Source organism: Tenebrio molitor, chromosome 2 (assembly GCF_963966145.1).
Source record: "Tenebrio molitor chromosome 2, icTenMoli1.1, whole genome shotgun sequence".
NCBI classification, from domain to species: Eukaryota; Metazoa; Arthropoda; class Insecta; order Coleoptera; family Tenebrionidae; genus Tenebrio; species Tenebrio molitor.
This window is the reverse complement of record NC_091047.1, coordinates 8,963,514-8,985,005: the sequence shown is the minus strand read 5'-3', so window position 1 is coordinate 8,985,005 and position 21,492 is coordinate 8,963,514. Positions and strand designations below refer to the sequence as shown.

The following is a 21,492-nucleotide window of genomic DNA, read 5'->3' as shown; positions in this document are numbered from 1 at the left end:
ACTAATCCTGAACGTGAAGAAGAAGAAATGTTCCCTAACACCAATCCACACACCTCATACGATCACTAAAAGACTGAGTCATAACTGTGTTTTAGTCATCCCAGGAACAACTATATCCAAACTTGAAAAATCTTGTGAAAGTAACGGCTACTTCATCATAGAAAAACCCAGTGTTATCAAAATCCCTCACCACTGTAAAATCAAAAACAAGGAATCCACCTACATCAATGAGGAAAACTCCATACTAGGTGAACCCTTCATACTCCCGGAAGTTAGAACAGAAGAAGTTGAAAACCACCCTACTATCGAACACCTGAACCTACGTCACATCGATTTAGACGACATTTCCCAACTGAAAAAGGAAGCCTCATCAATCCACACCCCTCGAATTGTAGAGTATCACCAAAGCCACCCCGTCTACATCAGCATACTTGTTGTCCTGACCCTTGCCGTGTGCTGTTTACTACTCTGGAAATTGAAAAATCGCTGCTACAAGAAAACCACAAATTCAACCCCGGAGAACCCAAGTCCAGAAGAAAAAATCGAAAATAAACCAATTTTATTTTCGAACTTAAGGAGGGAGGAGTTAGATATCTGACCTCACCAATTTTATATAATGTACTTGTTTATTCCAGAATAAGTTCTTTAACCGCATTATTTCATAAATAGTAAAAATATAATTTCAGTTAGATATCTGACCCCGCTATTTAAGCAATTATAATGTCACTTACTCATTACAGTTAGAGTTCTTTAACCGAATTATAGTAAGAATACAATGTTATCCACTATTTCCAAATATCATAACTAGATTTGTGAGCCCATCATTCATATTCTTATCAAATTATAGATATTTAACCCTGTCACATTAACACTGTTTTCAATTAGTTTCAAAACAAGAAAAACCTATATATATGTCTGTAAGAGCAAGATTGACAATCAGTTGTAATCAGTTGTTATTAGTCGTTGTACCGCCGTTGTGTCTGTAAATAAAGTTCTTTTTTTTAAAAAAACTTGTTTATTTAACAAGAAAATATAATTCGCAAGCACGCCACCGTTTTCGCTCTCGTTAACTTATCAAGAGCTTCGAATCTAAACGGAAGCCCCGGAGCGCACCGTTCAAATTTTTAATACCACCACGGACCAGGTGAATAACACAAGTTTGTAGTGAAACTGCCATTACAACAAAACAAGGCAAACCTCAACCAGTGAAAGGAATAAGTTCAATGTCAGAATTATGTAGGAACATTGCAATTAAGTCAGAGCATGAGTTATAGTGGTTTGTTGGTTGAATCAGTTGGTGTTGGACTTTGGCGCGATCAGTTCACGTTTAAAAATGTCCTGGGAAATCTGACGGATTGGTATCGCGTACCTAACTGTGGAAAATCGGTGGTTTTTAATTGTGTAGCTGTATGATTTACAAGATAAAGTGAGTTTTCCTATTTTCAAATGACACACCATTACAACATTTTGAGAATTTTCTTTCGATGGATACAAACTTTGTGACAGTTATAGTTAACACAGTGATTCATCGAATGGTATAATTAGGAAATTTCAGTGACATTTCGACGCAATTAAAAGAGAAGTGTTAATTCTATGAAATGTGCGGAACACGCTATGTTATGTAATTTTTTTGAGGGTACAGCAATTACAGAAAATCGGTGATGGTAGCCAATGAGAAACTGGGTTATCAGGCCGGGGAGAGGTTATTGTCGTATTCCGCCTCCTCACTTTGAAATAAATATATTCAAGTTTTATTTAAATTTGGTTTTTCCCCAAGTTATGTCACGACATTTCTTTGAAACACTACGACAGGAAACTTTCCCATTTTAGAGATAAATTGTGTTTTGTTATTTAAAATTTTGTTTTATTGCACACCTTGAGAACCACAAAGAATTTAACATTCCTTTCAAATTAATGTTTCTTTTTTATATTTTATATTTATATTGTCCTCTATTATTAATCATTGCTAATACGTTTTCAATAAAATACTTTTGAGTTATTCAAGTTATATAGGACAGACCGCAATATTATTTGACATAGCTATTTAGTGAAAGTTTTAAATCTTTATGATAATATCTTTGGGCATTCAGAAGACGTAACTATTAAAGTGCAGAACTAAAAGTGACCCAAAATAATTTAACTGTATAAAACATTTTGATTTGATTTGATTTTGATTACTGTGTTCCCACATCCTCTGTATACAAATTGGTAATTTAAGTAAACTGGCAAAAATCTCACCGAAATCCCAGTCAAATTACTATTTGTTACCAAATTTTTTTACAGTTTCCTTCAATTAATAAATTTATGAAATCCGGAAATGTTTACTTTAATAACGATAAATTACAGACATTTAAATTGTAAATTACTACTTTTAAGGTGCAAAAGTTGTTATGATAAATGAGTACAACATAGTAAAAGTCCATCAGTGAATCGCAATTTTTAAGGGGAAGGACCTGATCCTGGGACGTTCCAAAACTTTGTAGTAAGAAATAATAATGTAGGTGTATTATTCTTACCTCATTAAAACTAGTAGAGACATCGTAGAATTTCGTTTGCTGAAATTAAAATAAGTCAAAAACAAACAACTGCGTTTTATAAAAGTCGTGCGTGAGATCTGAGTTTATGAAAAATATTATATCACAAAACATTACGCAACTACTCAAAAATTCCCACATTAAACAAATTACAGAAATAATCTTAATTAAATTTGTTTAGTTGAAAAATTTGCGTTATTAAGACGTAAATATACTAAAATCATCAGAAGATTTATATGTGCAGTGTAAAACACTGATAAATTTATATTTTATTTTTTATTATTTTATATTTATATTTTTTGCAATTTGTCTGTATTTTTTCTGCTGTATTATCCTTTGCAGTACACTTTACACTCAATAGCGCAATAATCAACAACAACAAAGCAAGCTTGAAACGCAGATTATTTTAAAAATAAACATTACTTATGTTGTGTAGCAGACCTTAAACAATTTTAATAATAAATCAGATACAATATAAATTTTCATAAAAAAGCATGACACATCTGAAGAATTTTTTATCACTACTCCTGAAACTAAAATAATCACTTATATTTTTGTCAAAGTCTCCGGTACATCACATTTGTTTCTGAAGTACTATTTAGTAACATTTGTAGACATCTATCATTATCGAAATATTTTTCTTTAGTAATTTCCTGTTATCTTCTCTTGTTCTATGATTTTGGAAACTGCTTCAAATTTGAAATCGCTTTGATTCTGTCATAAATTTTTCGAGCAGTGCGATTTTTGTTTCTATTTTAATATTGAGATTAATTTTTTGCGAAATATGCTAAATGTAGCCTCGATAAACATCCTTATTTACAAATAACTTAAAACCATTAATTTTCCGTTTGTCACTTTTACTCTTTCTCTTTGACATTGAAATATTGATGTTCATTTAAATTTCCGGTCAAAGTTGGCGTTGAAGGGTTGATTGTGGAGACACCACTCGTGTAAAAACACAAACCGGGGTAAGATTTAAATAGCTGATCCGCGATCCGTAGTCCTTGGTGCGTTCACAACCGACTCTTCAACGCCAACTTTGACCGAAAACTTAAATGAACACCTGATATAACTTTTGTCGGCAGATAACTCTTTGTTATTTAGTAAATTGTCTATGTCGGCTCGCTTTTGTTACAACATAAAATTAGATTCGTTTTTTCCGTAGGAACACGTTTAATAATTTATTACACAATGACAGTGAGAATTAGTCCAGAAATAACTAGTAAATATGTCAAACTAATAACGACATTTATATCTTTCCAAGCTTATATTGATAACAATCATTCACATTTCCACCCAGTACATAAGGATTTGAAGGCATAAAACTAATTTAATACAAATTTAAATAAAGTTAGTTTCAATCATTGTAGCTGGGAAAAATTGTAAAAAAGAAAAACAATAAAAAACTACAATAACACAATTCAATGGGCTGATCACGTCATCTAAGGAGCTACTATGTGCCCCCAATTCAGGTTCATAGATAAAATATTTCAGATATTATCGACTGTTACCCGAGATATCTACTAATTAATTCTTTAGATTTACTAAAACAATTGTCTTATCATTTGTTTTACACCGTTTTACGGAAATTACGTGCTAAAAAAAATTGTGGTGATGATTTGTGTGCAGTAGTGAATTAATGATTGTTGTTTTAGTTTAAGAACGTGAACTCTTGTGAAGACATTTGTAAATAATCTAACAATATTAAGTGTATAACCGGTTCGAACAAACATGAGAAGGTAAAAACTGTGTGATGAATTAACAAAAAACATCATTATTACATCCGGTACTCTAAAAAATTTTTCAATAATATAATAACAATAGAGTTGATCGAATGATAAATTTTACCGGTATTATGAAATAATAAATAAGTTTGCTGTCCAAAGTCAACCAATCACGTCGTGAACTTTTCGGTGTTTGTCTAATCTCAAATAAAATTTGGTGGGATCAAAAATCAGGAGGGAATAAACTGTTTTCACCAATGTAAATCCTTACAGCTGATTTGCCTATAAAATAAAATAGATTGTAATTAATTATTTCTAGCCTGAAGTTTATAGACGACGTTAAAACAATGTTGTACACGACCGTTTTATTAATAGAAATAAATCATTGCAGTTCCGAACGCCACGAGATCTTTATTAGTATTAATTTTAACTAGGCAAACATTAGTTTAAAGTTTTGTGCATACATTTACTCTGCCAGCATGCATCATATGTAAAAAACAAAATGCCACAATAAATTCCTGTTTTGAAAATTTTGGTGACGTTCAAAAGTCAAGTGCGCACTTTTCACATGTTCATCAGTGTCATATCACGATTTACTTAAAGTAGGACCATATAATAATAAAGTAATGATAAATGATTTTAAAGATAATTTAAGACAGTTTAAGACGTTTATAAATAATGGGTCGCGTCAACAAAGTTCTGTTTACCGAAACCGTAACTATTTAGCATTTATTGTAAAATTACCGCTAATAGCAACAAATTAAATTCCTACTGCGGTACGTACTGCCAGTAAAAAACCGATAAGACCACAATTAAAAATTCTCCGTTCAAGGTGATGTAATGGTGTGTTGTAGACTCGTTTCTGGACATTATTTTCAAATGAAATGCGAATAGTGTTCATAGGAGCACGTCTGTTGTAAAATGGACAATAACGGTGCTCTATCAACATTATCGTCATATCTGTTAATCACCTACTTTATTATTTTGAAGTGATATCGTTGAAAATAATAGGAATTATGGTGTCTTGGTGACTTGAAGTGGTGTCTGGTTAAGCAGAAATGTGCAAATGCCTCCAGTAGTAAGTGTCTTATTGTGTCTTATGCAGTTGTCGAAAACTATTTGAGTCGTTCGTATTCGGTTAATTGTAAATAAGTCATTATTGCAGCCTTGAGAAACATCAGATAAGCTACTTTCGTCAAATATTTTCACCGAACATGTCACTTCCAAAGACTGACATTATTTACTACGAATTTTTAATCACGGATTTGTACAAAAATTGTTTTGTTTAAAAACTGTGTCGTTTATTTTGTTGTGTGTAAAACGGTAATGGCTCATCATCATGCGACATGTAATGAAAGGTCGACGTTGTTAATTAGTATTGTCCATTATTTGTTTTTCTTTCTTTACATCTTACATCATCTTCGGGTTTCGTCCTGTCGGGAACACCACTTACATTAGCTGCAGTTTACGTCCATTATTTTATTATTTTATTTTATTTGTTTGTTAATTTTTTTGCTGACATTGAACGGTTTCGTTCCTTTCCATTCGGTATTTCCTCCTATTCAAACCACTTTCCTTTAACACCTAAAGCGATTAATTATTATTTATTAACAATCTACACCTACAAAACTACTTTCGATTACTTCTAGTCCAAATGATGAATTACATGTTTGATTTGTGATACCTTAAATCAAGTATAATTTATATAAAAGTGCGATGTAAGTTTATTGCTCTCGTATATGTATTACGCAGGATTATTTTATAATCACCTTATTTTCAAAAGGATTTTCTTTATGTTTGTGTTTGTCTAGCTATAAATGAGTTTTAAATGGATTAATAATAACGTTATTGTTGCCATGTTTCCCTTGTGTCTCGTTTTCTTTTATGTAATCCACATTAGGGAGGATTACTCATTTGCAATTTTCTATCATTATTTTCAATTATTACGTCGTTATTTACAGAACAATATTTTTTCCACAGCAAATATTTTAATATAAAAATAAAAGCAATAACAAGCAGTACCCTGGGGTTTCTGAAAATTACGGTTTTTCATTACCAGATTTACGGCGTATTTACCTATGCTCGTTAAAATAAAAATGAAAATTAAAAAAAATCAAACGGAATATTTAGGTACAGGATACGTTAATTAACCACGTTTTTGACCACTCTTAACATTCAAAATATGGGGCATTCATTTAAATTTTTCCTCAAAGTTGGCATTGAAGAGTCGATTGTGAACGCACCACTCGTCAATCTGCAGAGTAAAAACTAAAAAACACAAATAACACAAAAAGTGAGGTTAGATTTAACAGCTTATCCGTGATCTGTAAGTCGTGGTGGGTTCACAATCAACTCTTCAACGCCAACTTTGACAAGAAATTAAATCAACTCCCGGTATATTTGAATTTGGGGCGATTGACAGCGCTGCCTATCGATAACACTTGAAATTATTATTTATTTTTCGGTTATAAATGGGATGCTCACGAGGAAGTTGTGATGCTCACTTCCTTATTTTTACTCTTATTATTCAAATCCTAAAGAATAATTCAAAAAATACATTTGAATAAGAATGATTCCTTGTATGAAAAAAATAAATAAAATTTCAGTGAATTAAAATACATTTTTTAATTAAATTAAAACTGTTCTTAATTGTAATAACTACTGTACATCTTTACCAAAAACTCGTTAAAATTTTCTTTGATAATTATTTTTCTCAGTTAAATTGAAGGTGGACTGCATGATCTTAACAACTTGTTAGAAACGAAAAAAATCTGATGGAAAATATCATTTGAACGGCTGACACCTCGTTACATAAAGAAAATTGAAGTCCTTATTTTGCATTCTCACATCGTTGATCGGTAAGAACTCGAAGTTATGTATTCTTATTCTACAAAGTAAAATAAATTTTACTTTAATAGGGACAATTAACTACCAACGAAGTGATGCACAGTTGAAGTAAATTAGCCAAAAAATGTTTTTCTTACTTACTTAGAGGCCCATTCTGTTGGTTTGAGATGCATTTTATTTAACTAAAACGTTAAATAACTGAATGTGGTGTCGAACATAGCTGGCGTGGTTTCTAGTGTTAATTGTTGTCTTTTTAAGCTTTTATCGAGTCATCTGCTGTACTATATAAGGTTTTGTGAACATTTATAGCAACACATACCGATCAGGCTAGTAAATATTTCAATTTATATATTTGTTGATAAATAAACTAAAAATTGTAAAAAAAAAACACCGAATTAGTTTTTAAAATTTATAAAAAGCCTGGTTTTTCTAATTAATAACAATAATTTATTTTTTTGTTCGACACGGTCAGAATTTGAGAATTTTCTCCTGTGTGAACGGATTTTGATAAATTTGACAACTTGTCAAAACGAAACGTCAAGCTAATTTAAATTTTTTTTATGCGATTTAGAGCCTTTAAGGGGGTCGTCGAACAAAAAACGTTATATTCTACTCGTTCTTGTGTAAATTGGTCTTTTTTTGGCACTCGTGGGCCTTTAAACTGGCCCACTCATGCTAAAAAAAAAGGCCAATTCATACATGAACTCGTTAAATAAACTATAATCTGTTTCAAAATCAAAAATCCACCAGCACTGCATTCTACCTCGAAAATACAACCGACAACGTTGCCAATTTTTGTTTTTAGTGTTTTTGCAAGCGTCAGAAAAAAGTGGGGTTATGAAAGAAAACTATTCACAGTCATTTAGGTCGTAATTCATCGTGTTTTTTTTTCTCATTTTATTATATCACTCAAAAGTTATGATATGGTAGCTACCACTTTTTGTACATAATAATTCTTTTGTGTTACGTAAATAAACTCAACAGTTCAATGTCAAATTTTGGCAGGAGGTTGGGTCAACCCAAAAAAATGAAACTTATTCTAGGGATTTCTTTTTTCTGCCAACATAATTCATATACTATTTAACGTTTTGCAACGTCATAGGATGTGTAAAACAAACTACAATGCAAAAATCAGTAAGCAAATAATTATTGTATTTATTATTTTTTATATACTCGTATTCATTTCCTATTAAAATCCGACCAGACGCATTTGTTAATCTGTCTTAAAATAACATTGTTTATTTTGTGCGGTGTATAAACTGCAGTTTTATTTTTCTTAACAACTAATACCTAAATGTTAAAATACAAATTTAATTACCACTATTATTAACAATGAACTGACAAATTATTGTTACTCATGGATCGATTGCTTCGACGTTTTTTTAGCGACATGTAAGTGAAGCATTCATTAGGAGAAAAACTGGAAAAATTTTGAAGAAACGTTAGATTTCATTTCGTTCACAGTTAAAGTAGTTGAAGGTAAACTCCGTAATAACATAACTCACAACAATTAAAAAAAAATATATCACCTGGACTTTGCATACTTTGTCACATAAAGAAAAAACACTAAAGTCCTTGTTTCATATTCTCGAGTTCTTGGTTCATAACAACTTGGCCGTTACGCAACCAAGTACAATTTTTTTAAACAGGTAAAGCCTGTAAGTCCAGTGAAAAAGAATAAATCTTATTTTAAGACGGAAGCTTGCTAAAATAAGCGCCAAATGGAAATTAACAAACTGACGTTAAAATTTGCAAGTGGGTCAAAAAAACATTTATCTAATACATTACAAATCATCAAGAACAGTTCCTCAAACATGAATGGTCGAGTTGTTCAGCGGAAGCATTTGAAATTCAATATCAGTATTTTAAACGCTGCCAAATACAAGGTATGTTTGCATCAAAGATTATTTTTATACGTGTATGGGAAGGCGCCACTTAGACACACGAGCTACAACAATGCTTGAAGAATCATCATTTACGTTACCATAATAGCACGGCAAACGTTTAGAATTTCTTTGAAGTCAGTTATTACAATAAACATTGACCGTCCAATTAGGAATAGTTAATTGTAGATGGACACAAGAATTATTTTAAGTTTCCAACGGTTCGATTTTATTGATGTGTTAATATAATTTTTACAGTACCGACCTAGATAATGCTCATTTGAAACCGAAACGAAAATTTTCAAAGGAGGATTTAAAGACGTGAAACAGGGAAATAAAGCAACATGTTATTTATTTAATTTGAAACGTATTACACTACCATTAGTCAGCTTCACTGAATTGAAAAATCATTACACGCTTGTAGTCATTATTCTTTTATCATGCGAATTTTTTTAGATGTAACCTTGGGAAAAATTCATCATCAAGTCAACTTCCTCTGTGTAATTAACTGTTGCCTTCAATATTATACCTTTAGACTTGCAAACGCAAACAATACTTCCTCCAGATAACAATTATAACTTCTCGACAGCCATTTCTGGACTAAGCGACCACATGCTTATCTAACAATTTCTTGATGACTACTAATTACCCCACAATTTTCCAATTACGTATTTCCCGCGTGACGCAATAATAATTTCAATAATTGCGATGAGAAGGTGAAGATAAGCAGCAACTTGTCCGCAGCCTCGATGGACCGAGAACCTTTTTAATAAATTTTCGTCCAATGCTACAACAGTGTTCTCTGCTCCACATAATTCACGCACACCGCTAGGTGTAGCTTGAGGTCATCACTTGTGCTTTTACCTTCGCGTTTATGAGGCTGCTCTATTTAATTTGATTTCGATGCGGGTCAAGTGAAACACATTTTTCCGTTGTTGCAGTTGCTTCGAAACATGCTACTGGCACCTCATAGAAAAGCGCTTTTGCTACGACGAAAGCATAGCTCTGTACGAAGTCCCCGAAAAAGAAGAAAAAAACAACAACTTCTTCGACAACATGGCGTTCTACGATAGCGTGTCTGTGATAGCTGGACGGGCCATTGTGACTATAGATCCGTTACCGGAGGAGAAACCGATAGTACAACAGCCAACCAGGAAGCTGCGTTGGCAAAACTACCAACCGGAAGAGGAGAAACACGAGAGCATCTCGAAAAGCGTTCCTGCAATTTGCGAAATGACCACGGAAGAAGACAAAGAGACCAAAACGGAAGAAGAGGTATGGTTCCGTGCTGAGCAGCAGTTGTGGTTTTGATTTTCGTTTTTCGAATAGGTCAGACCTTCAGATGAGGTGGATTGTGCGGTAGCTAAGGACGACAAGCCCAAACTGGCAACCTTGAAGCCGGAGAATCTCGAGCCGGAAGTGGAAATCCGGAGGAAGTCCTTGAAAGAGAGGAGACTGTCGAAGAGTCTTTACCTGAAGATCGACCAGCCGAAGGAAATACCGATAATAAGGCAACAGTCGATGCCCAAGTTCTATTTGGACACGCCGGACGATCAAGCCACCACTTCCATGTTTAGGACGCCCAGTGTTGCTCTGACGAGCCCCGTGCCCAAGTCTTCTGCCTTCGTTTACGATTTGTACTCGGTGGTCCAGATGGAAAGGGAGCGAGTGCAGAACATGGACCAGGTCCCGGTGCACCGCAAGGAATCCGAGAGGTCGTCGAGACTGTTGCAAATTAGGGACAAAATTAAGCTGAGGAGGGTTAAAAGTAGTTTAGGAACTCCCGTTACCAATCTACCCCATAGTCATCAACATATTTAAGCTTTGTAATTTTATTTTGTTAGGTAATAAAAACGCTTACTAACACTTAATCAAATATTCCGTCACGATTCGTTGATTCGTCCGAGCTTGGTCCCTGGAAATCGATATATTATTTTAAATAGCAATAGAATTGTGACTTCTTGGCGATGTATATTTTACTACAGGTCACCTCATTTGAAACGAGAAGAAAATGCATCAATTAGAATCAGTTTGAAATTCGGGGTAAATGACGCAGACGCAATTAAAGCTGACAAGTAAGAGAAATTTTGAAAAGTTTCATACGTTTATCATTTAAAACGGTTGCATAAATATTTTTCAGCCGGGAAGATTATTTCAGGCAAGATTTTCAAATAAATATTCAGTTATACGTAAACCTTCAATCATCTTCTTAAAAATGCAAAATCTGTTTATAGTTGTCCGACAACAACATTTATGAATTTGTTCGTTTCCTTGTTTTTTTACATCTTTTAATACGGAATATAATTTGTTAAAGCAGCACTTTTTGGACAATTTTGCTCGAGGAAAACTTGCAACCATGTGGATAAAAATTAACTTTTTTATGTAAGACTCACCTGATTCGGAACTGCTTCGTCATCTGACTGTTCATTTTCCAGTTTTTCCTTATAAGCGCGTTTGAAGAAATTGCACTGCATTAAATATAAAGTGGATAAGATTGTCAGAAAAATATCAGCGGACAAGTACTCACCTTGTACAGTACAAGGATTACTATTGACATTAAAACAATTCCAGAAACGAAAGAGACTAAAAGAATCCATAAAGGAATCGTGTTGTCTGGAATTCTGTAAATCAAAGCGGATGCAGTTGTGAAAAACCTAAAAAGAAAACAATAAAACTTGGAACAAGCAGACGCCATTTTGTAATTTACTCTTTGGTGCCGTTTTTCAAGAGAATAGTCGACTGGATAAGTATCTGGTTTTTCTTTTCCATAAACCTGGCTGAAAAATATTTAAACGAAAACTGTTATTTTTCACTTTTGCCCAAAAAAAACTAACCCAAAGGTTCGTTACGGATGACCAACTTCAAAACAAAAATGGCGTTTTCGCTGGACTTTGAAAAGTACCCTCCGTCACATGCCAAAGCGGTACAATTTACTTCAGATTCGGAACAACTCAAAGCAGTTGTATTGACGTTATTTTGCGATAACTTCACCATACCTCTCGGATTCTTGTTAGAATGTCTGCATTGTGTGACGATTCCATTCACAGAGCCCTAGAGAATTATTGTTAAAATCTTTAAGTGAACGCAGTAGTGAAATGGTTTACTTCTAGACTTTCTATTTCTAAAATATTGCTTCCGTTGCCCTCCAATTGTGGGACGAATATAGTGACCTTAAGGTCGTACGGACTGGGCCCTTGGTTCCCAACTAGGAAATAGTGAGTCATTGTCGTCGTGGTTTCAGATTTATTTAGCAAAACGCTATCAGGCACTGACTGACTACGAAACAAAGAGATACAAATGAAAGAATGTGTTACAACTATTAGAAAATCTGAAAGGTCACAGTTCACACAACAATAATGTCCTATTTTTCTTTATAAATTTTCCACGTCATTATAATTTCTTTTAACATGACTGATTGATTTAAACGTATACGTACAGATTTGCCGCCTCTTCGAGATTGATTTGTAAATTTGGCATTTGACAGCTCTCCCTTTTAATATTATAGTTTTCATTGATTAGATATCATTTTTCAAAATGTAAATTACGCCGAGTTAAATTAGTTGAGACGGTAAAAATTTCTGATAATATTTTTAAGTATCCATTGTATTATTTACAATACATAGGCAACCAATTAATCACTTAATTTCTTTAATAGTATCGGTACACTATGTATGGAAGGTGTCAAATTTTTACAGCACACCACGATATCAGCAACATTTATAATAACCCTGTATGGGGTGAGTTATTTATCAGGTACATATTAAAGTTTCTTTTTGAAAATTTGCGAGCACACTATTTTCTTCAAAATAATTAAGAATTGTCGATAAAAATTGTCTAGACAATTGGACACGGGATGTAAATGTGTATATCTAAATTCATTTATACAGGTGTCCTCGAAATGCATGTCAAAAAAAAATCGGTACCTATAATTGAAATTTTTTAATACACCTATAATCTGTTTCAAAATCAAAACTCCACCAACAGTGCATTCTACCTCGAAAATACATCCGACAACGTCGCCGACTTTTGTTTTTAGTGTTCCTGTAAGTGTCAGAAAAAAGTGGGAGAAAACTGTTGGACAGTCGTTTTGGTCGTAGTTCATCGTGTTTTTTTTTATTCTCATTTTATTATTTCACTCAAAAAGTATGATATAGTAGCTAAAACCTTTTTGTACATAATAATATTATTTTGTGTTTCGTAAATAAACTCAACAGTTCAATGTCAAATTTTGGCGGGAGGTTGAGCCAACCCAAAGAAATTAAACTTTTTCTAGGGATTTCTTTTTTTCTGCCAACATAACAGGTGGTGGATTTTTGATTTTGAAACAGATTATACGTAATAAACAATTGTCAAAACGTTGTCATGTTGGTATGAGCCAAACAGTGATTTTTATGATAATACGGTTAGTCACACTGAGTGTCAACATTTTTTTAATGTAACTGAGCCTGCGCCCTGAAAAGCGAGAGTTTATTTCAAATTCGAAAAAGATTTCTGCTGATTTCTCATTCGATTTGTTTTGAAAATGAATTCGCGGAAGAAAGGTACGGGAAGTGAAGTGAACATAACCTTAACTATGATTTGGTGTCAAATTGTTATACAGCTGCTCCATATGCGCACATTTTAGGGTGGTACAGAGTGGTTTTTTACTTAATTTTGACACTGACAATTGTTTATTAAAAAAAAATGCAGTAAGTTTTTTTGTTTTTGAGATATAAAGCATTGAAAATTTACTCGAAATTTCCAGGACGCTACTGAGTTGATGTCATTGAGAAAAAAGAAAAAAGATACTGGAAATTTCGAGCAAATTTTCATCTCAAAAACAAAAAGACTTACTAGAAAAAACATTTATATTTAACTTCTATTCGTCGTCACCAACTACCGTTTTTTTTTTGACATGCATTTGTCCTATATACTTTATGACAAATTTTATTATAAAAATGGAAGACCTGCATTTTGGTACCAAAGAGAAGACAATGAAAATAATAAAATAAATGAGTTTTTGATGAATTACCTGCTCACATGAAGATTACTCTGTAAGGTAACTGGTACGTATAAGGTGAGTTTGTCATCGGAAGGATTGACATCCTGTCCGATGCTTTCCACTCTAAAGCTAACTGGTAACCGTGTACGATTAGGCCGTAGATTAGCCAAATCCAACAGAAAACTCTTCTTCACGGTCCCATTGAATATCTGACCGAGCGCACAAAAGTAACTTCCGTTTTCCAAATCGCATTCTCTCAGATTAATCAAGCTTATTTCCGGTGCGACGTCAATGTAAAGTTTTAGCTGGTACGCCGCCTCTCCCGAATTTTGAATTGTAACCTCGACTTTCAGTTCACGGTCTCTACCCACCACCAAAACTTCTCTAAAAATGTGCAAAGTAGTGAATCTCAACGACACACATTTTTCTTCGTACCTTCCTACAATTACTGCCTTGATAGTCATATTCGTGTGACAAATGTTGTCCGTTCCGCACTCGTAAGTCACCGGAATCTCCAAAATTTTTTCTTCAGTCCGATTCACACTATCAACAGGAAAATACTGATACCGAATAATGAAAGGGTCGACATTTAAATGATTCGCCTAGAATTTGTAGTTGTAAGAAATGTGTGATACCAGTCCGCATTTAAATTTTTTCAAACTAAACTGGACACTTACTTTTAACTTGACTTCATGAATCTTGCAAATGAGTTTGTTCGGCTCGATTGTAACAACTTGTGTTTTGTTTTGTTCGTTTAAGACTCTACTATCTACTAGCAACAAACTGGTAAAGAACGATTGTTTTTGGAATCGCCCGTTTCTAAAAGAAAATTTTAGGCAATATTTTACCGAAAAGTTTGACGTAGAAGTGTATAATCTTTTCACGTCCGTAGCAAGAGCGGCGTCGAGGTCAGTAATTTCATGTGACCTCATGACAAAGATTTGTGCACTTTGATACGCTCCAATGACGATATCTGAAACAATCTGAAGTTATTACTGGCGTAATTTTCATTTAAGGCGAACTGCACCGTTGTGCTTTTTGTTGTAAATGTCAACACCTTTGGATACACCCAATCCAAACCCTCTGACAACAATTTTGGGATAAACAGTCGCGAATTTTGAGGGAGCAATCCGATGAACATTACCATTTGAGAATCCGTCTTTTGTGCCAAAATAAATGTAAACTGCTCCAACTCCATCGTCTTCGTATGGTGCAGAAATAGTGCAGTCTACAGGAAAAGATAAAAATTAACTCCCTGTATTCTCCTTCGATACGTTTTTATTGCAGCTTCGTTCAAAAGCTTGTACACACCTGGAAAGGAATCAAGATCAATGTCACCCAGATCTGCTATAACAGTGCCAAATCTCGAGAGAGATTTCTTGTTTGACAGTTTGATTGGTTGAGCTAAAGTTCCCTGGAAAAAGAGTAATGAAGCAAATCTGGTGTTGAGTTTTTAAGTGTTCTGTCAACTTACATCATTTTTGTTTTTATAATAATACACGCATCCCTCGTCAAAAGTTGTTCCGGAATACATGGGAGCACCTACCAAAACGTCGTCGCCTCCATCAGACTTGTGAATGACTAGCAACGATGATCCAAAATAGGAACCAAATTGTTCTCCGCTGAGCGTTAGTCTGACGGTACCATCCTGACCAAAGAAGATCACCTAAAAATTCTGTTGCATTAAACGCGAAACATTTTTGATCCAAAAATTACTTTTCCTTTCAAATTGTCACCTCGAGGTGCACCAGATATATACCAAACAGCATTCGAACGCCTGATAAATCTACCCCATGCAACGGCATATCCTAAAATAATTATTTACAGTTGCACTTTTTCCAGTAGATGTCTAATAGATTACATCTTACCAAGATAACTTTCGTGGTAGTACGACAGATCTGGTTTTGAAGGAAACACGTTGCTCTTGACATTACCGAGATTTGTTCTAACGAGAGCTCCTACAAAAACTCGTACAAAAAATAATTATTTTCGTTTCGTATTTAGTTACCGCCCCAGTTTGACTTGCCAGGAGCGCCAGACAACAATTCATTTAGGCCCTAAAATAAAAATATTTTGAATCCGATTGTATCACTTTATTCCATTATTTATATACTTTAGAATAAAGAAGGTTAAATCCGGATTCTCCAAAAGCAGCGTCATAATAAGATTTGATTTTGTAAGTGCCAATTTGCGCTAAAACATTTTAAATAAAATTTGGAGTGACAGCAGGTTTTGTAGAAACAAAATTGTCTGAAAGCGACTTACACTCTGAACGAAGAGGCAATATTAGCTGAGCGTTTTCAAAAAGATTAGTAGAATCTCTGACACGGAAACATCTTCCGTTAAGAAAGTAATTGTCTGGAGGGAATTGTGAAATAAATCTTGGAGCACAAGTCTAAAAACATATTTAATTGTTGTTAAAATCACGAGATGTTTCACTTTTTCATACAAAAAAACATCCACCTGTGTTATTATCTCCGTCCAGCACTGAACCCAAAAAATCTCCGTTCTTGTTTGGAGCGTAGACGCCTGTCGTGGTATAAATAATTTAATTCGTAACTTGTTTTGTACTTACTTCTATCCCGTAAAATGCCGTTGTACTTCCCACAGCTGAAGGTGGATAAATTACACTTGTACACGGACCCTGCAAATTGCTTCCCTTGTCTTGTTCTCGGAGCACCAACGATTACCCTGATTAAAAACTTTAGCACTTAATTGTTTACGCTGGGATCGTACTCACTGTGGAGGATTTCCTTTCTGAAGAAGAACGGAATACCCGAAATACGAATCTGTCTCGTTCAGGGCAATCATTCGAGTTGCCGTATAATTTATTATAAAAGAAGCAGATGATAAAGTCACACAAACATTTATTAATATCAGCGGCTTCAACATTTTAGCGTTAACTCTGAAACGACTCAAGATTCACTCTGGTGGTGAATCACAACTTCACAACATGCACTCATACAGGAAAGTGATAATAGAAGAGATACAAAAATTATCAGGCGGTAGTACCAGCTGACGTAAAACAAAAATGCAAATATTTAGCAAAATACGTCTCTTAAGAGCAAAATTTTCACGTTGCGTGGAACACATTCAGTGATTCTTTTTTACAATATTTGCTTTTCAATTTGTGTACGACACAAATTCTAACGGAACAGTTGAGTATGTAGCAAAGGAAAAGTTTTCTCTCGACAAACGGTTGTCATTGTAATTCCCTTTCACTCCAAAATTTACAACGGGCCATAAATTAATTTATGACAAATTTTCTTGTAGCAAAATCTATGCACAGCGATGCCGTGTGCAAATTAATACAATCATTTCCAACAGTTGCAGTTGTAGCATCTTATTAGTTATTAATTTGACTTCTAATTCTAAAGACTGATATTTTTTATAAATAGAAATAAACAAACATTTGGCGACTTTTTACACACACGGTGTGCAATAATAGTTGGTAACGAACACATTTTATATAACACTATTTATCTCTCGGTTAATCCAAGGATCTCACATAATTAATTGGATAGAAATTTCTATCTAATTTATAAACAATAAAACCCATAGTTCCCATTTCATTAAAGTAGGCCGCATGACCAACACCGCATGTACCATCGTGTGCGATCTTCATTTGTTTTTGGACACGGAGAGGATGGACCCCGTGCGATCGTCATTCGTTCACGCGGCGATAATTCTCACAAATTTAATGGTGAGTCTCTTTTTACTAAAAATCATTGTACCTACCTATTAATTTTATTACGATTTTTTTTTCTTTCGTTTTGGAACCGCGTTACGTTATTGCGCGCTCTCACATATGACAAAATTTGCCGCCCAAAAGAAGAAAATAATCAGTTTTCAAATGTTACGAACATTTTAAAAATTATTTGCTTCGAGTGGAATTAAGGAAAATAAGACGAAACGTTTCCCGCTGATACTTGAACGATTATTTTAACCACTTTGTCAGTGATAGCCGATCGCGGAAATTTTTTGACTAAACGACCACATATCCGGGAAAAAACACTGATTCACGAGGTTCAAATTTCTTGTTGATAACTGTGCTTTAAGGTCATGGTTTGTCAGAACTGCACAAAAGAAGTGGTGTTAATAAAACCGCACACGGATGTGAAATATTTCGCGCTGCCGACATCAGATGAGCCCGTCGTCACTTGGATGGACATCCAGAAGGGAGTTTTTCCGAATGTAAATCTCGGCAGAAATTGCTACTCCGAATAATCCGTGAACGTTTGCAGACTTCGTACATAGGATCGACTCTTGAAGTTGGGGAGCCAATCACCATCTTCATCTACTTGAAGGATCCCAGTAATCTGTATGACATTATGGTGACGGACTGCTGGGCCTACGATGACCAAGACTTTGAAAAGGCAAACAATAAGCTGCATTTGACGGAAGAACACAGCAAACGGTGAGAGTGGTCAGATATGCGAGAATGTAGTAAATGTTTGCTTTTAGAAAACGGAAATTGATTGATAAATGGTATAAAATTGACAATCCCCAAGGCAGCAGTTTAAGATGTTTCATGTACACAGACTTGACTTCTTTCAAATTTCCAGACAAGGAACAAGTCTACATGAAATGTGACATTCAGGTAAAGGATTACACATTTCTAGAAAATACCAAGTCATTTATTAAAAATTAAATTTTAGCTGTGTTTTAAGAGCTGTGATAAATTTATAAAAAAATTAACGTAAAATTGTACTACACAAAAATACTGGTATGGTGCAGTTATAACTTCACAAATTCAGTAAAATCCTTCATCTTCTTCAGTATTGACATCATTCGACTCCATGACACTGGCCAACATGTGTTTTGGTACCTCGGAACCTCTTATTTGAATGTTGTAACAGACAAGTTCCATTTTAGAAAGACTCTGTTTTAGGACATACATTTTGCGCCCAAACTCTTTGTTACCTGGATTAATTATACCTTAAAACAAACATTATTTTATTGTTTACAATGGAAATAAAAAAATTACCAAGAAAGCCTGTGTAGATATGTTTGACAAAATTACAAGTTTTAAAACAATCATTAATATTTCCAACTCCCAAATTATTTATACAGCGCCTCATTAACTCTCCTGTGAAATCAGCAATTCCCAAAATGAAATCAATTTGAGGAAACAAGAGGCTAAAGTGTTCACCATCCTCTTCATATTGGAATGACTTATTGATAAATTCCCAAGTTTTTATGGTGTCAGTGGTTAAAAATTGGTAAAATATGAGTGCTTCAATAAATTCTTGCAAGCCATTTGTGTACGCTCTTTGATACTGATAAGGATCAAATCCTTTCAATATTGTGGCAATGGACTTAAAATTCTTTTCGAATATTTGTATTAATCTTGAATTAGCTTCCTCAAGCACTCCTTCCTTCTTACTTTCACTAAAATCACATCAGCAATCAACAAAAAACTTAAAAAAATGATAATCCTTGCATGTCTGTGTTGGTTGAATGGAGCAAAAAAATGATTCGCTTATTTTCTATGGTAATGTCTCTGCTTGTTTTCACAATTTTTTCATAACGATCGTGTTTATCGTCGAGTTCCTTTCTAAATTCTAAAAACATTCTAATGACGCGATTGTTTTCATCAATATTTTCTAGCACTTGGCGTCCTTTGTCCCCCACAGCTAATTTAGCCTTCCCATGTCTTGCACCTACAAAAACCGTCAATGTCATGATTGGAAAAAACGTCCTAAATTCTACCTTTATTTCGAGACATTTTTAGGAAAATTTGTGTAAATGCCAAAGGTTATTTTCATCTGTCATGTGGCAACAAAAACAGAACATACGTCACAACTCACAACTGTCACTTAATCAGTACTGCCAACGTTGCGGATGACAGCTGACAGAAAATATTTGATCTGACACTTGGCCGGAGGCGGAGGTTTTGTTCTATTAAATAACAAAACCTGCCGGATTTTTCAGATTTTCCTTAAAAATGGTGAGATCTTGTGGCAATTTATACACCAAAATGTTGCAGCATATTTTTCTGGTAAATAAATGTGATCTAACCTAACAACGTACGTTTGTCCGCAGATTCGCTTCATATTAATCCAAAATCGCGCTGGCAAAACACGTCTAGCTAAATGGTATATGAACTTTGATGACGACGAAAAGCAAAAACTCATTGAAGAAGTCCACGCGGTGGTCACCGTTCGTGACGCGAAGCATACGAACTTTGTTGAGGTATTTAAGCTGTGCCCTTGCCAAGTCAGTTGTAAGTTTAATTTTTTTTTACAGTTTCGCAACTTCAAAATTGTCTACCGTCGATATGCGGGACTCTACTTTTGTATATGTGTCGACGTGAATGACAATAACTTGTGTTATCTGGAAGCAATACATAATTTTGTTGAAGTACTCAACGAATATTTCCACAATGTTTGTGAATTAGATCTCGTTTTTAATTTTTATAAAGTCTATACTGTTGTTGATGAAATGTTTTTGGCAGGAGAAATCAGGGAGACATCCCAAACCAAAGTACTCAAGCAACTGCTGATGTTAAATTCACTTGAATAATTTTTATTATTTTATTTAAAGCATTATCTTATTGTAGAATATATTATTTTTTACTAGCCTCATAATTTTTCTGCCAGTCCTGTATTCTGTGTGTATATGTAAGACAATACAGGAGTATTATTACAGAAGTATGTATAGTGAATTGACAAACATTAGGTGTGTTGTGGATCTTACAGAATTTCTATCAAATGGAAACGCACTTGAAGCCACTATGAACAAATGAAATACATTCCTGGAGATAACTAAATGTATAGCATTGTATAAATACTTGTGTTCAAACTTGTACAAGTTAATAAAATACTTTTAAGTTTTATAAGTTTTGTCTGCAACTTTGAAACCACCTGTGCTAAAAAATTGTTTGGTATTTTTTTATGTGGCACCACAAGATAAAATAATGACGTTGGGGCACGACGAACGCAGTGAGGAGTGCTCCACCAAAAAGAGTATCACCGTGCGTCTTTTTTTAGGTAAATGAAACATTTTTCGTATAGGTAAGTACAGTTGGCTTCAAAAAAAACGAGAAATGAAATTTGACCTAATGTGAATTGGAAATTTAATTTGTCAGTTTGTGTCTATTTGACAGTACTATTTCTGACACATAAGTGCAATTTTTTAACCTAAATTCTAAAAGGCCGTTTCAAACTATAAAAATTTAATAAAACAAAACCTGACAGAACTTTTTCTGACAGTTCCCGTTTTTTTTTTAATCCTGCAGATAATAGGTACGATTGTGTAAACGAAACTTGAAACTGACAAGCGAAATAAACGGAATTACCTACATATTTGTTTTTCAATACAAATTGTGAAATCAATAACTTCGTCAGTTTAAAGAACCTTTTGAAATTAGAAAAAAATCTTGTATGGGAACACATTAGGAAATGCCATTTTGTGTGATTTTGCGGAAAGCCGCTTCGCTCATCCTACAAACATCCCACTCATTACACAAAATGAGGCATTTCCTAACGGATTATATAAATAGCTATTATTTTAAATATACC

At 34.0% G+C, this 21,492-nt stretch overlaps 5 protein-coding genes across 10 annotated transcripts; 3 read left to right on the top strand and 2 right to left on the bottom strand.

Moving 5' to 3' along the window:
• Positions 1-1,259: 1,259 nt before the first annotated feature.
• On the top strand, positions 1,260-10,864 carry LOC138124860 (uncharacterized). 6 transcript variants are annotated; one of them, XM_069040039.1, is made up of 4 exons: positions 1,266-1,426; positions 5,270-5,336; positions 9,930-10,263; positions 10,318-10,864. In XM_069040039.1, exons 2-4 carry the CDS (start codon positions 5,317-5,319, stop codon positions 10,807-10,809), a joined length of 846 nt encoding a protein of 281 aa, XP_068896140.1. In that variant the 5' UTR covers positions 1,266-1,426; positions 5,270-5,316; the 3' UTR covers positions 10,810-10,864. The 6 variants fall into 6 exon arrangements, with proteins under 6 accessions (XP_068896142.1, XP_068896140.1, XP_068896138.1 ...); XM_069040037.1 differs by having other exon boundaries at positions 5,249-5,336; XM_069040043.1 differs by lacking the exon at positions 1,266-1,426 and adding an exon at positions 6,976-7,116 and having other exon boundaries at positions 5,170-5,336.
• Positions 10,805-16,995, bottom strand: LOC138124859 (integrin alpha-PS4-like). Its single transcript, XM_069040036.1, has 20 exons — positions 16,710-16,995; positions 16,545-16,660; positions 16,419-16,498; positions 16,235-16,364; positions 16,083-16,162; positions 15,978-16,026; positions 15,838-15,927; positions 15,686-15,777; positions 15,444-15,635; positions 15,281-15,383; positions 14,997-15,197; positions 14,647-14,942; positions 14,405-14,571; positions 14,000-14,353; positions 12,093-12,264; positions 11,823-12,039; positions 11,696-11,765; positions 11,516-11,642; positions 11,382-11,456; positions 10,805-10,903 (listed from the first exon to the last, which is right to left on the bottom strand). The coding sequence occupies exons 1-20, from the start codon at positions 16,859-16,861 to the stop codon at positions 10,856-10,858; spliced, it is 2,811 nt and encodes a 936-aa protein (XP_068896137.1). The 5' UTR covers positions 16,862-16,995; the 3' UTR covers positions 10,805-10,855.
• Positions 16,996-17,413: 418 nt separating this feature from the next.
• LOC138124862 (uncharacterized) lies at positions 17,414-18,908 on the top strand. The gene is made up of 5 exons (XM_069040045.1): positions 17,414-17,672; positions 18,029-18,163; positions 18,214-18,386; positions 18,434-18,569; positions 18,628-18,908. Exons 1-5 carry the CDS (start codon positions 17,556-17,558, stop codon positions 18,670-18,672), a joined length of 606 nt encoding a protein of 201 aa, XP_068896146.1. The 5' UTR covers positions 17,414-17,555; the 3' UTR covers positions 18,673-18,908.
• On the bottom strand, positions 18,585-19,813 carry Trax (Translin associated factor X). The gene is made up of 4 exons (XM_069040044.1): positions 19,682-19,813; positions 19,413-19,632; positions 18,957-19,360; positions 18,585-18,907 (listed from the first exon to the last, which is right to left on the bottom strand). The coding sequence occupies exons 1-4, from the start codon at positions 19,695-19,697 to the stop codon at positions 18,723-18,725; spliced, it is 825 nt and encodes a 274-aa protein (XP_068896145.1). The 5' UTR covers positions 19,698-19,813; the 3' UTR covers positions 18,585-18,722.
• AP-2sigma (adaptor protein complex 2, sigma subunit) lies at positions 19,788-20,810 on the top strand. Its single transcript, XM_069040046.1, has 3 exons — positions 19,788-19,919; positions 20,015-20,164; positions 20,219-20,810. The coding sequence occupies exons 1-3, from the start codon at positions 19,917-19,919 to the stop codon at positions 20,492-20,494; spliced, it is 429 nt and encodes a 142-aa protein (XP_068896147.1). The 5' UTR covers positions 19,788-19,916; the 3' UTR covers positions 20,495-20,810.
• The last annotated feature ends 682 nt before the right edge of the window (positions 20,811-21,492 follow it).